Raw genomic sequence first — 13,077 nt, forward strand, 5'->3', positions numbered from 1 at the left:
ATAGTGCCCAAGATAGGTGCACACTCCCAAGCCTATTTAGTTATGTTCTTTAACAAAGTATACCAAAAGAATAATGTCAGTTTGATAATAGTAGTACATTGGATTTTTATTTATTTTAATTGATGATGATTTGAAAACATTAAAAATAAAGCCAGAAACTTAACTTCCGAGGAATTGCAATAGGGGTTTAAATCAGCAAACACTGAAAATGTTATATTGCATGTGCAACAGGAATTAATTTAGGCTGATTTTGCTCATAACATGTATGTGTTTACCTCTTACAATGTAGCGCTCCTGTTTCTCTCTGTCAAATGTAGCTGCTGTTACCAATTCTCCTGTCTCTGAATTTATTTTGAAAAGTCCATGTCCTGTGTCTGAAGTAATTTGGAAGGTAAGAACTGAATTTATTCCTACAAAATATAAAAATAATATGTTTGTATCAAGAACAACCAAATGAAAAAATAAATATTAAAAAGGAAGATGTTTATTTAAAGTGAAAGTCAATCCTAGCGTTTAGCTGCTAAAACCGGGGATCAATTGAAACAAATAAAGGAGCTTTTTCAACATGAAGTATCTTATACTTCATAAATGAAAGTCCCCTTTATTTGTTTCAATAGTAAATCCTAGTGTTTGTAAAATGCTAGGATTGACTTTCACTTTAAAATAAATGAAATGCAATTTTAAAAAATGAAACAATATTGTTCTCCTTAGCTAAAATGCAACAAATGATGCACAATCAATTTGATAGGAGAACAGAAATTCCAGACAACAATGGTTCAAGGGGGGTGTTAGGAGTGCTAAGTACCTGAAATCATTATTAAAAAAAAACATGTTCGCCAAAGGTTTCCACAGTCATATAATTTTGGGCAGTTAATTATTTACATGATTTTTGTTTTACCTAAGGGAAGGAGAGGTAAACTAGTTAAAATGGTATGTGATTGACTTTAAACATCCCAAGGAGGTGATGGACTTTAAATATCCCAAGGAGGGGATGGACTTTAAACATCTGAAATGTTTAAAAAAAGCCCTGCTATAATGCAATTGGTTGTGCAAGGGCAGTGGGTGGGGCTGCACAAGTCATTTAAACTCAAGCAGTGAATATTGCATCATTGGTTCCTGTCTGTGAACATTGTGTTCCCTCTTTTTGATAAATGGGAACCAGAATTAGTCCTATTAAGGTCCAAAGCCATCCACTCCGGACAAGTTAGTCTACTCATATTTCTGTTTAGCTCCTGATATCTCCTTATAAGCAGTGAATAATTCCAACTCTTTAATAAATAGTGCTCTAGCAGGTAACTGTTGAAAATAAAGTTAAGAGAAAGTGTTTTGAAAAAATGGTTGCATGTGATTACATAAATATTAATGAATTGCATTTATTAGGACACAGACAAAAAATAGGGAAAAACTGAGCAAAATTTACAAAAATGCAAAGATATGAAAATTCCTTATTTATATTTAAAAGGTGGTTAAACTCTTCCTCAATAAAGGAAACCATTTTAGAGTAGCAGGTGATAAAAATACAGAAATTGTGACTGTTATACAAGTATAGTTGTCAAATGATAGCCAAGAATGGAAACTATTTTATCATTAGTGTGTGGTTTCATCTTTGCAAATGTTCAAAAAATGTGCCTGTTTTAAATATAATGTATTTATCCGAAGAAAAAAAATCTGGTTTAGTCAGTCCATGAAAGCTAATAATTCTGTTACATGGGTCTGCATACACTGATTCTAATTGTAATAAACATTCTTGGAAATACAATTTCTAGAAAAAGGTTTTCCACATTAGTATATAGAACAGACCTGTAAATAGGTTAAATCATTAAAACTTTGAGAATAGTTAAACAGGAACAGATTATTCTGTGTATTCGCATTACAAGTTGAAAATAACGTTTTTTTCACTTCAGTGTAAGAATTACTTGAGCGTAATTTACCAGAGCTGATAGTAAACTGTGATTTCCATAAAGAAGTTACCAGAAACCTACCAGTTTTACCTCACAGAAATGTTAAATGTATAATACTACGCTCATTCAGCAGGTCTTTTGCTTACAATACAGGTGTTTACATCAATACCGTTGCACACTGTGAAATCACAATAACAATTTAAATGTGTGGAATTAACCTTTTCACTTCCAAAAGAAAACTTGTAAATTAATTATTCATACATTTAAGCTGGGGCCATATGGGAATACAATACATGTGTGTATGGTGTGTATTTTATATGATTATACCATAAAATTGTTTGTTATAAACTTTTTCTTTATTTGCTTATTGTAAAAAACAAGTTTTTCAATTTGGCGAGGTTTTGGTCTAGAAGCAAGATTAATGGTTTGTATTGTTAATATGTTTCATAAAAAATGGCCACAGCTTTTCTTAGTTACAATAGTGGGCTTTTAAACATTTCTCAAGCTGCAAAACGTGTGTTGTAAAAAGGTGCCAGTTCTGCCATTAGGACTAACGAGCATGTTCTCGCAAAACTGTTATTTCATACTGTACAGGTTGAGATTGCAGATAAAAATCTGCACCAGAAGATCATATGTAAATAAAGCTCATTTGCACCTATTTTACTAGACTTGTAAATTACTTTATATTTTACTCTATTTCATTAAAACCTTTTATTGTTAAAAATCATCCTTCTTTTATTAAGTTGTTAACCAGTAGTGTCTAGAGCAGTGTTTTTCAACCAGTCTGCCGTGGCACACTAGTGTGCCGTGAGAGATCCTCAGGTGTGCTGCGGCAGACTGACAACAGTGAGGGGGTGTCCCTCTTTCAAATTTTGAAATATTGGGAGGTATGTGACAGGCTCATCAGGCATTATTTACAACCATGACATTGACATTCATTCACAGACAATCATTATGATTGTTTGTGAATGAATGTCAATATGTGATGGTGTGCCGCAGGATTTTTTAATGTAAAAAAGTGTGCCACGGCAAAAAAAAAGGTTGCCAATCACTGGTCTAGAGCACAACTTTGACTGAGCAAAAAGAAAGATTTGATTTAGAAATAAATCCTCAAAAGTAAAATGAGTATTTTATTTTTACACTGTTAAACCCCTTTTAACAGTAATGGTCTGCCTGGACCCATAATGAAAAGGAGAAAAGCACACTCTGCCTGCATTTTAGGTCATAAGCCCAAAGTAAGCACATTAACCATGAATTCATATCTTATTTTTTTTAGTTTAGCTGGAATATCTCTATATCTAAAATACACACATACATATAATATGTTAAATTCTATGCTTATCGTATTGTCATAATAATTTGCAGTAATTTGCTTAATTATATTTGTGCTTTGTAGACTAACACCTCTTTCAATAAAATAATTTATTTGTAGAATACAATATATGTATAGCACGACGTGTGTATTTCTCCCATACTGCCAATATTCTTCCCAGAGCACATCAATGATACAGTAAATAAAATATAATGGTAAAATAAAAAACAAATATTATAGCAGTATTTTTCGTACATAATAATTATTTGATATAAAAATAATGATATGCAATGATGCAGTTAAATCTCTCATTTAGGTTTACATTGAACTATTACAATTATGTGTAGCAACAGTGTACCCTAGTGGACAGAAATGATACTGCTACATAGATTTTAAATAAGTGAGGTGTCACTATTCCAAACTTGCATTTCTTTGGCAATATATAAAAACAAGATATAAATATATATATGAGAAATTGTGTTTGGTGTGCTTAAAGGGACACTGTACCCACATTTTTTCTTTTGTAATTCAGAAAGAGCATGCAATTTTAAGCAACTTTCTAACTTACTCCTATTATCAATTTTTCTTCGTTCTCTTGCTATCTTTATTTGAAAAAGAAGGCATCTAAGCTTGTTTTGGGTTCAGTACTCTGGACAGCAACTTTTTTTATTGGTGAATGAATTTATCCACCAATCAGCAAGGACAACCCAGGTTGTTCAACAAAAATGGGCCGGCATCTAAACTTACATTCTTGCATTTCAAATAAAGATACCAAGAGAATGAAGAAAAATTGATAAAAGGAGTAAATTAGAAAGATGCTTAAAATGTCATGCTCAATCTGAATCACGAAAGAAAAAATTTGGGTACAGTGTCCCTTTAACTATGCTTTTATTATTTTCTACCCCAGTTTACAGGTGTTTAACACATAATTGCTCTATCCAATTAAAAACATTAATATTAACTTAGAAAGTCTCATTAATAATAAGATTGATACCAAAATAAGTAATATGTTGCAACCTTCTTGTGATACTATGTATGTATGTGGGTGGAGATGGTACAGCCAAATAAGCCTTTTCTGGACTTCTATGTCGTAAATATTTATGGAAAATTACTATTCTTTACATCTGATAAAGCAATTATGAAGGTTTCTGAAATGTGCTCTAGTTTCTATCATTACAGATGAACAACCTCTTTAGTAGAGAAAAGGATCCTCTCAAGGGAAATCTCACATAAATTTTATAAAAAATAATACCCATAATAAGAACACCATCTAACAACTTAATAACAGGTTGGTAGGGACTGTAGTGTCGGCTTAACTTATATGGCATGTACAGTAGAAATGTGATTGTCTGCAATGCCCACCCTCATAGAAAATAAAAACAGCAGCCTGAGAATAGGGGGACTGGCACTAAAAGTAAAACACACCCATATTAAAGTACAAACATAGCTTGTATTGTTTTTTATGAAGTCTGCTTAGGCCATACTGTCCCTGTAAACTGCAATGCTTTTAATACATTGCGGTGTTAAATTATGTTTTCCCCAAATGAATTCTCAGTTTACATTAAAGGGACATGAAACACAAACTGTTTCATTCAAGATTGAGACAGAACATCTCATTTTAAACAACTTTCCAGTTTTATTCTATTATCAAATTTGCTTAATTCTCTTGGAATGCTTTGTTGAAGGAAAAGCAATGCATCACTGGGAGCTAGATGAACACATTGGTGAGCCAATGACAAAAGGCATTTGTGTGAAGCCACCAATCAGCAGTTTGCATCTAGTAGTGCTTTGCTGCTCCAGAGCCTACAAAGCCTTTCAAAGAATAGCAAGAAAACAAAGTCAATTCAATAATAGAAGTCAATTGGAAAGTTGTTTTAAATTGCATGCTCTATCTGAATGATGAAAGTTTAGTTCTGACCTTACTGACCCTTTAAGCACTAAATAAAGTTTATAAACCTAGTATTGAGATGATTACCCCCTAGCCATGAGCACAGGCCTGTTAAAATTAAGCTTTCATTGCATTCCAGCACTGACATATGCAGCAACTCTCGTTCAGATGCAGGCAGTGAAACCTAAGTTCCAAAATGGAGGCAGAAATGCATTTGATTCAGTGTATATTTAATTGCTATAGAAAATGTATCTATAGTGACTTAAACCATTTTTATTAGACAATATACAAAAAGAAACAGCATGCTACTTGGTATTCACCTTTCTATGGTTCTGGTTATTAAAAACAATGTTAAAGCTACTGTACTAGGAAAACTATCAGTAATGTAGTGATACATTTATCAAGCTGAAGACTGGGAGCCCTTGCAGTGCAGACGTTAGTTTTCTTGGTATCCTTTGTTGAATGAGCAGCAATGCACTTTTTCAGAGGTACAGATGGGTGAGCCAATGACAAGATGCATATAACAATTAGAAGCTAGCTCTATTACTGCATTTCAACAAAGGCTATAAATAAAACAATGCACATTAGATAATAGAAGTAAATTGAAAAGTTATTTAACACTGCATGCTCTGTCTGAATCATGAAAGAATATTTCTGGATTTCATGTCTGTTTTAGAAGCAGCATTTGTAAATCAAAAAAAAGTAACATTCCACAATATTCCTTTAGTGGGTTAAATGATTAACGGTAGACTGGTGTGATATTGTGTGAACAATGCTTGTACAAAGGGTTAATGAAGACTGAGGTGAATTTCACTGTTTAAAGTTTCCTAATTGACACAGGAGGGGTATGTTACTGTGGCAAATCACTGCATTTACTAAACTCATACGTAAAAATGACTAAATCAGGGGAATAGTAACATTACACAGTGTTCACTTAGTGGGTTAAATAAAAAAAATGTAAGTAGAATTTATCATTTAGTATTTGCATGTTATTTTAAAACAATTACAAGATTTAAGACAAGAATATTGTTGGCAGCTACTTAGCAAATTAGTAAATTAAGTCGTGACACCTTTATATTAATTGCATTTTAAAGGCATTCACAAGCACATCCCTCTTTTGCAATAAAGAAAGTAAACTAGTAAACTGGGATAAAGGGTGAATATATATATATATATATATATATATATATATATATATATATATATATATATATATATATATATATATATATATATATATATATTGCATAGTTTTATTAACCTCACTCCCCAAAATTCAGATTGCACAAGCTTATTAACCTACGAATATTTTATCTTCCATTGCACACCAGTTTTTAAGATAATATTAACTATTAAACCCCCTACCAACTTTAGAAATACTCTCAGTATTTTCAAAAAAGTATTATTAAATTGCTGAATTAAATTTTAGCAAGGATTAAAAGGCTGTGTTAAATGCCCTGACTGTTTTACAAGTCAAAGGGATCAAACCAGAGCAAAGAGCCTGGTTAACTTTTATTTAGAATGGAGAGAAATGATGGGACAAACTGACTGTCCGTCTACCATCCTGACCAATCCAAATTTTTGTTCTGTTACTAAAAAAATTAAGCTGAACAAGTGGTAATTTGCTCCAGTTTGCAACATATGATTTTTATGAGCTTAAAGGGACAGTCAAGTCAAAATTAAATGTAATGAATTTAGCTCATGCAATTTTTAACAACTTTCCAATTTACTATTATAATCAAATTTGCTTTGTTCCCTTGGTATTCTATATTGAAGGCTAAACCTAGGTAGGCTCATAAACTTATTTCCAGATATAAAATAGTGGTGATGCTAATACTCCTTTTTCCTTGTGTGCTCCTTCTTAAAACATGTTTTCATAAAGACAAACATAATAAATATTTCCATATATATATGCTTATCTCTTCTATGTATTCATTATTCACTGCTTTTTCTAATAATAAGTGTGTATTTTACTTAATTCACTTTATTAATTAACAAAGCTATTAAAAATATATTTTATAGACTCATACTTATTTTTTTTATATTAAGTACATGATTTAAATTTTGAAGCAATTGGCTCCATTTAGCAAAGGTCAGGTAGACATGATTGGCTACCGTTAACATGTCCACTGGACCTTATACAATAGCAGTGGACATATTGCTTGCGCAATATTGCCGCCCTGCTTGCTGGTGGCCAACTGCCTGTGAGCAGGGGCAGTCAATCATACCAGTTGGATTGGCTCAGGATGATTTAACTACGCTACATTATAGGTGGCGGAGAGGTTAAGCAGCAGCACCGGGCTTAAGACCACTGCTACTTTACTAGCCTGAAATGCTGGGGCCCCAAAGCTGCTTTCACAGCTTGATAAATCATTTTTTATCATAAATGGGTCCCAATATGTACCCTAGGTATGTGCATTCAGACTATTTATTAGGAAGCGAATGCCGAATATGACTGCCGCCAGTGGCATTCTGCTTTATTTCTGAGCCACATTTCTTCTTGTGAAAATCCAAGACAGTAAGATCTACGGCATAGATTCTATGCAAATCTAGATCTTATTGTGTTGAACTTGAACAAGAAGAAATCTGGCTCCAAAAATAGACAAATGCCACTGGCGGCAGTAATATTTGGCATTAGTTTCCTAACGAATAGTCCATATGAACATGCCTATTGTTCACTCTTTAATAACAATAGCAATGATGTAATTTCAGCATTATCATCTTGTGATGTAGTTTTATAATACATTATATCTAGACAAAAAATTGCAGAAACATTAAGGAAATAAATTGGTAAACACCTGAATCAGCATCTGTTGCTTCTATCTTTATGACATGTGCCCCAGGTTCTTGGTTTTCCAAAATATCAGCCTCATAGAGTGGTTCCTTAAATTGTGGTTCCTCATCATTAACATCAATAACTGTGACTGTTAACGTCTGTGTGGCGGAGAGTGCTGGCATTCCATCATCACATGCTACAATGGTTAATATATACTGGTTTTGTAATTCACGGTCTAGTGGAGAGTAGAGGGTTAACCAACCTGGAGATTTAAAGAACAAAATGGTCAAATACAAATATAATTTATTTTACATTACAAGAAATGAACTCTTTTCAGCAATGACAAATAATGCATCTGACATATGTTGTGCATGGCTTATTATAAAAATATTTGCTAAAATGTCCATACACAGCACAATTACAGAGTGGGGAATTCAGTATATAGTGTATTCAGCACTAATGATGCGAGCAAGAGATAGACAATTATACACAAGCTTCTTCATGTTAAACTAATTATACTTTGGAGCAATGTGTATAAATTTCCAAGAAGAAAATCTCCATAAATATTTATTTATTTATTTATATGTGTATATCTGTAGCTTTAAAACATTCACCTTCATTTTAACGAAAATTATTGTAAATGTTTAACTAAAATTCAGTATTCACTTTGTTTTAAACTAAATGAATACCAAATAGTGCAGCCTTTGAATATTCGTGGAAAGGAGCATCCCTGAATATTCGGAATGAAAATTTTATTCGAAATGAAAAGTTCTTGGCTGCACTTCTCTACTGGGGGGTTCAGTGAGCACAACCAGCTATTTCAGATAAAAAAAACATATCTAACTCTCCTACCCAACCCACAGGGAGATAATTTAGTTCAACTGTCTCTGGTTTATATAGCAGAGAATATGTATTCCTATTTTCTATATAGGTGGAGGTTTTAACAGGAAGAAACACCTATATCAAATAACAAAATAAAGTTAAAGTAGGGGTTTGCAAACAATTAAATACACACTAGCGGGTAAAATGGACCATTAGAAACACATTAAATTGGAGCAAATGTTAGCAGACAATGTCCCTTTAAGCTTGCTTCAAATATACATTTTACAAGGACTGCAAAGATCCCTATAGCTGAAATTTATTGAATCAAATGGTGATTTAATTGGTGCAGTTTAATTACATTCATTATAGCTTTGTAGCTCTTAGTTTTTAGCAGTTTAGCAAGATTATACAAATCATAATCCTAAATATACTTTTATACAAAAGAATACAAAACTAAAGCAAGGGACCAAGCTTCATATTAAAACTGTCCTTTATTAAATCCTGTAACAAACCTCATGTTTTTTTTACAGAAATCTCTTATATCTTGTAGGCCTAGAGAGTAATGATATATATAGCCTGTTAGCTATTTAATATCATCTATAAAACAATATAAAAGAAAGGGAAAAGTGCTTTTACAACTGAGTGTTGTCTGGATTTCTGCTTTTAACATGTGTTTTCAATAAAGTTTTTTTATTTTATTCATCCGCGTGCAGCATTGGAATTTGTTTTTTTGTTTAGAATCATAAAACAATAGCACATTTTTTTGTAGTCATGTCTGTACCCCTAAGGTTATTAAAGTAATAGGCCAGGTTCCCATGACTGGTCAAGTTTTTGGCAAGGAGCTTACTCAGTAACTTTTCACTCATTGCTACATAAGAAATGTCAAGTTATCGGAGGGTAAGTGGGCAGTCATGCTAATCAAACACTACTGCTCGGCAAATCTGACTAGTAAACAATGTTTTCCCTACAGCTGCCTATGCGTTTCATTATACAGCATTTAATTAATCCCTGCAATAGTGCCTAAAGCTAGGGATGGATGAATATTTTGGCACATTTGTTAAAAATAACAAATACTGTCCACTTTTGTTCACTCCAAACAAAAGTCAAATGTTTATAGAAGATTCAAAATCTACTTGTGCAAAAAAAAAAAAATCTGGATTATATGTAACATTCGAAAATTGAATTGAATATTTAATATTTGAGAATCAGTTTACCAATTTAAGGACAGTATTTCAATATTAGCATTGATTTTTCTTATATTTATGGCTAGATTACAAGTGGAGCGTTAATTTATCATTCACCCATAAACGGGCAAATTGGCCCGTTTGTGGGCACGCGATAAATAACCAGTCATTAGAAGACCTCTGGTTATTTTTTTAAAAGTGCCCTAATTGGCCCCACATTAAAGTTTTGTTTTGTTTTTTTAATAAAAAAAAAAACTATAGTAAGCAGTTTTTGGTGGCTAAAGTTAGCTGGTGTGGGGTGTTTAAAGAAAAAAAAGGCACTGAAAAGTGCCTTTACATTGTGGTCGATGGGAACTATGTGTTCCCAGTAAATGTATATGCTGATATACATATAAATCTATGTGTTAATATGTGTATATTCACATATTAACACATAAAATATATAATCATACACATATATATTTAGATTTGCTGCCCATCGCTACGCAACTTACCCCTTTTGCTGAGCTAAACCACCGCCCCCCCACATCGCAACTAGCTAAATTAAACTATATTAACCCCTAAACCTAACACCCCATAACTTTAAAATAATTGAAATAGACCTAAATTAAACTTACTTGTAAAAGTCTGCTCAGCCGGCAGAGGAAACGTGTCAAGTCAGAGGTGCTTGTACATTCAGTTAGAGGATTTGATTCTCTACAGCCTTGTTTAGGCTATAGATGTTTTGTGAAGTACATTCCATCAGAAGGTTTGGATTGCAACGCGGATGACTATTGAGTCAAGCTGGGAATTACACTCAAATACACATTTTAATTACCTTCTTGTAAGTCCATATATATGCGCATTGGAATTGTCTAATAAATTAATTTTACTACCTTGAGTCTGGGTTGCGCTTGTGTTTTGCTTTTCTAGTTTTTTTAGTTTAAGCTTAGGTTTTATTTTTATTTCACAGGTAAGTTTGTAATTTTTTTTTAAATAGGTAGTTAGTTAAAGGGACACTGAACCCAAATTTTTTCTTTTGTAATTCAGAAAGAGCATGCAATTTTAAGCAACTTTCTAATTTACTCCTATTATCAATTTTTCTTCGTTCTCTTGCTATCTTTATTTGAAAAAGAAGGCATCTAAGCTTTTTTTGGTTTTAGTACTCTGGACAGCACTTTTTTATTGGTGGATGAATTTATCCACCAATCAGCAAGGACAACTCAGGTTGTTCACCAAAAATGGGCCGGCATCTAAATTTACATTCTTGCATTTCAAATAAAGATACCAAGAGAATGAAGAAAATTTGATAATAGGAGTAAATTAGAAAGTTGCTTAAAATTTCATGCTCAATCTGAATCACGAAGGAAAATTTTTGGGTACAGTGTCCCTTTAATAATTGTAACTTTAATTTAGGTCTATTATAATTATAGAAAATTATGTAAAAAAGAGAGAATAACCAACATGTATATGATTATTAAAGATTAACAAGGCATCATTCTTTAATAATCATATACAGACCAAATTTAAGGAAAATATTTATTTACCTCTCTCCAGAAGTATCTGCAACACCCAAACCACCAAGTTGAAACAGTATAATTAAATGACACACTCAAACATAAAACCCAAAACATAGCAAATCCAGGCCTGGAAATTAACATAAGTAATATAAGCTTGTATAGGTTAAGATGAGCACATAAGTGTAAAAACACACTCAACAGAATTTTACCTATATTTTGCACAGATCCAAAAGTACTGTATATTTTACAAGAAATAAGGCAATGCAAACAGTACTCATAAAACACTGAGCTCCATACAATGCTGATACAGTCCATCCAGAGCACTTGTAAAAACACGCTCCGTATAAAGTTCAATAGGACTATAATAGCCATCAACGGATGTATGTATGACACCACTCATAGGAGAAAACAAGCAAGTTTAAATGCCTCACTACATATAGCAGTAGCATTCCTGTATATCCATAGATAAAGGCATGCGCCAGGTGTAAACAAACTGCTTGTGTGGCACTGCAGCAATCACAGCGGTCAAGCAACAGGTATCCTGTATATGTTACTTATTCCAGCGCTTCATACCATCCTTCTCAGGAACCGACAAGGCATTGAGCAATACACTCATGCTTTTCAACTTTGTCTCCTTGAATATGTCAACGGATTCCACCTCTGGGCAATAGGATTAGCTTGTTTCAAATGTGCCGGTAAAAGGAGCGCCAGACATGACGCGTTTCACCCCTCCCCTTTGTGGGCTAACTTCAGGGCTTTGTCAGGACGCGTCATGTGCTTACCTGATAATTTCATTTCCATCTGTGGAAGGAGAGTCTACTGCTTCATTCATTACTTGTGGGAATTAAGAACCTGGCCACCAGGAGGAGGCAAAGACACCCCACCCAAAGGCTTAAAGTGAAGTTAACCGGGTTACAATATACCCAAGAATTTCTCAATAGTAGTTAAATGTTGTTGCTAACTTTGTTTTTATGTTCCAGATAGATTTTTGATAATATATCTGTTTTAAATTTGGTACCGTTTACTTGCCGACTCCTCCCAGCAGCTACTTCTGTGTTCTCCTGTGTTTGTCTTCTTAAGCGGTCCCACCCACTCTCTACATTGCTTGAAAACGGGTTCACGAGGGTCATTTGAACTGCGCAATTGCCTTTGATACATAGTATTAAATGAAAAACAATATTCATTGAGTACTATACTGCCCTATACAGCAGCTGCAGAATTGTGATCCTGTACCCTTTTCACAATCGATTCTTTCTCTTTACTGTGTAAGCATACACATTTTGCGCTTTCCATTTAATTATATTTTGAAACAAAAATAAATAAAAATATTCATTATCAAAATTATTTATTTATTATAAATAATATTTCAATAGTATTATTTATAGCTTAGCTGACTACAATACATTTAGATTGCTATATTATCCTTTATTTCTTGAATATTGGCATTACAACTCTATATGCAAAAGCATTATTTAAATAGAATACATTTTGATCGCTATTATATGTTTTAGTTTTATATCCCCCACAATCTAACACTATGTATATTCAAAGCATATATTTCTTACCAATACTAGTATAATATTATTCGCTCTAGCAGAATAAAACACATTGTGAACTCTATGATATCATTTATTGTTATATCCCCTGCATTCTAACACAATGTATATGCAAACCATTTATTTCTTACCAATCCTA

The 13,077-nt window shown here is 32.9% G+C and overlaps 1 protein-coding gene across 1 annotated transcript in view; it reads right to left on the bottom strand.

Moving 5' to 3' along the window:
* Nucleotides 1–13,077, bottom strand: part of DCHS2 (dachsous cadherin-related 2) — a 546,419-nt gene that overhangs the window by 95,719 nt on the left and 437,623 nt on the right. Inside the window, exons 12-13 of the mRNA XM_053700224.1 lie at nucleotides 7,900–8,139; nucleotides 276–410 (exon numbers count right to left, since the gene is read on the bottom strand). Of these exons, the coding sequence (XP_053556199.1) occupies nucleotides 276–410; nucleotides 7,900–8,139 (375 nt within the window). The remainder of the gene's footprint in view (nucleotides 1–275; nucleotides 411–7,899; nucleotides 8,140–13,077) is intronic.

Source organism: Bombina bombina, chromosome 2 (assembly GCF_027579735.1).
Source record: "Bombina bombina isolate aBomBom1 chromosome 2, aBomBom1.pri, whole genome shotgun sequence".
Taxonomy (NCBI): Eukaryota; Metazoa; Chordata; class Amphibia; order Anura; family Bombinatoridae; genus Bombina; species Bombina bombina.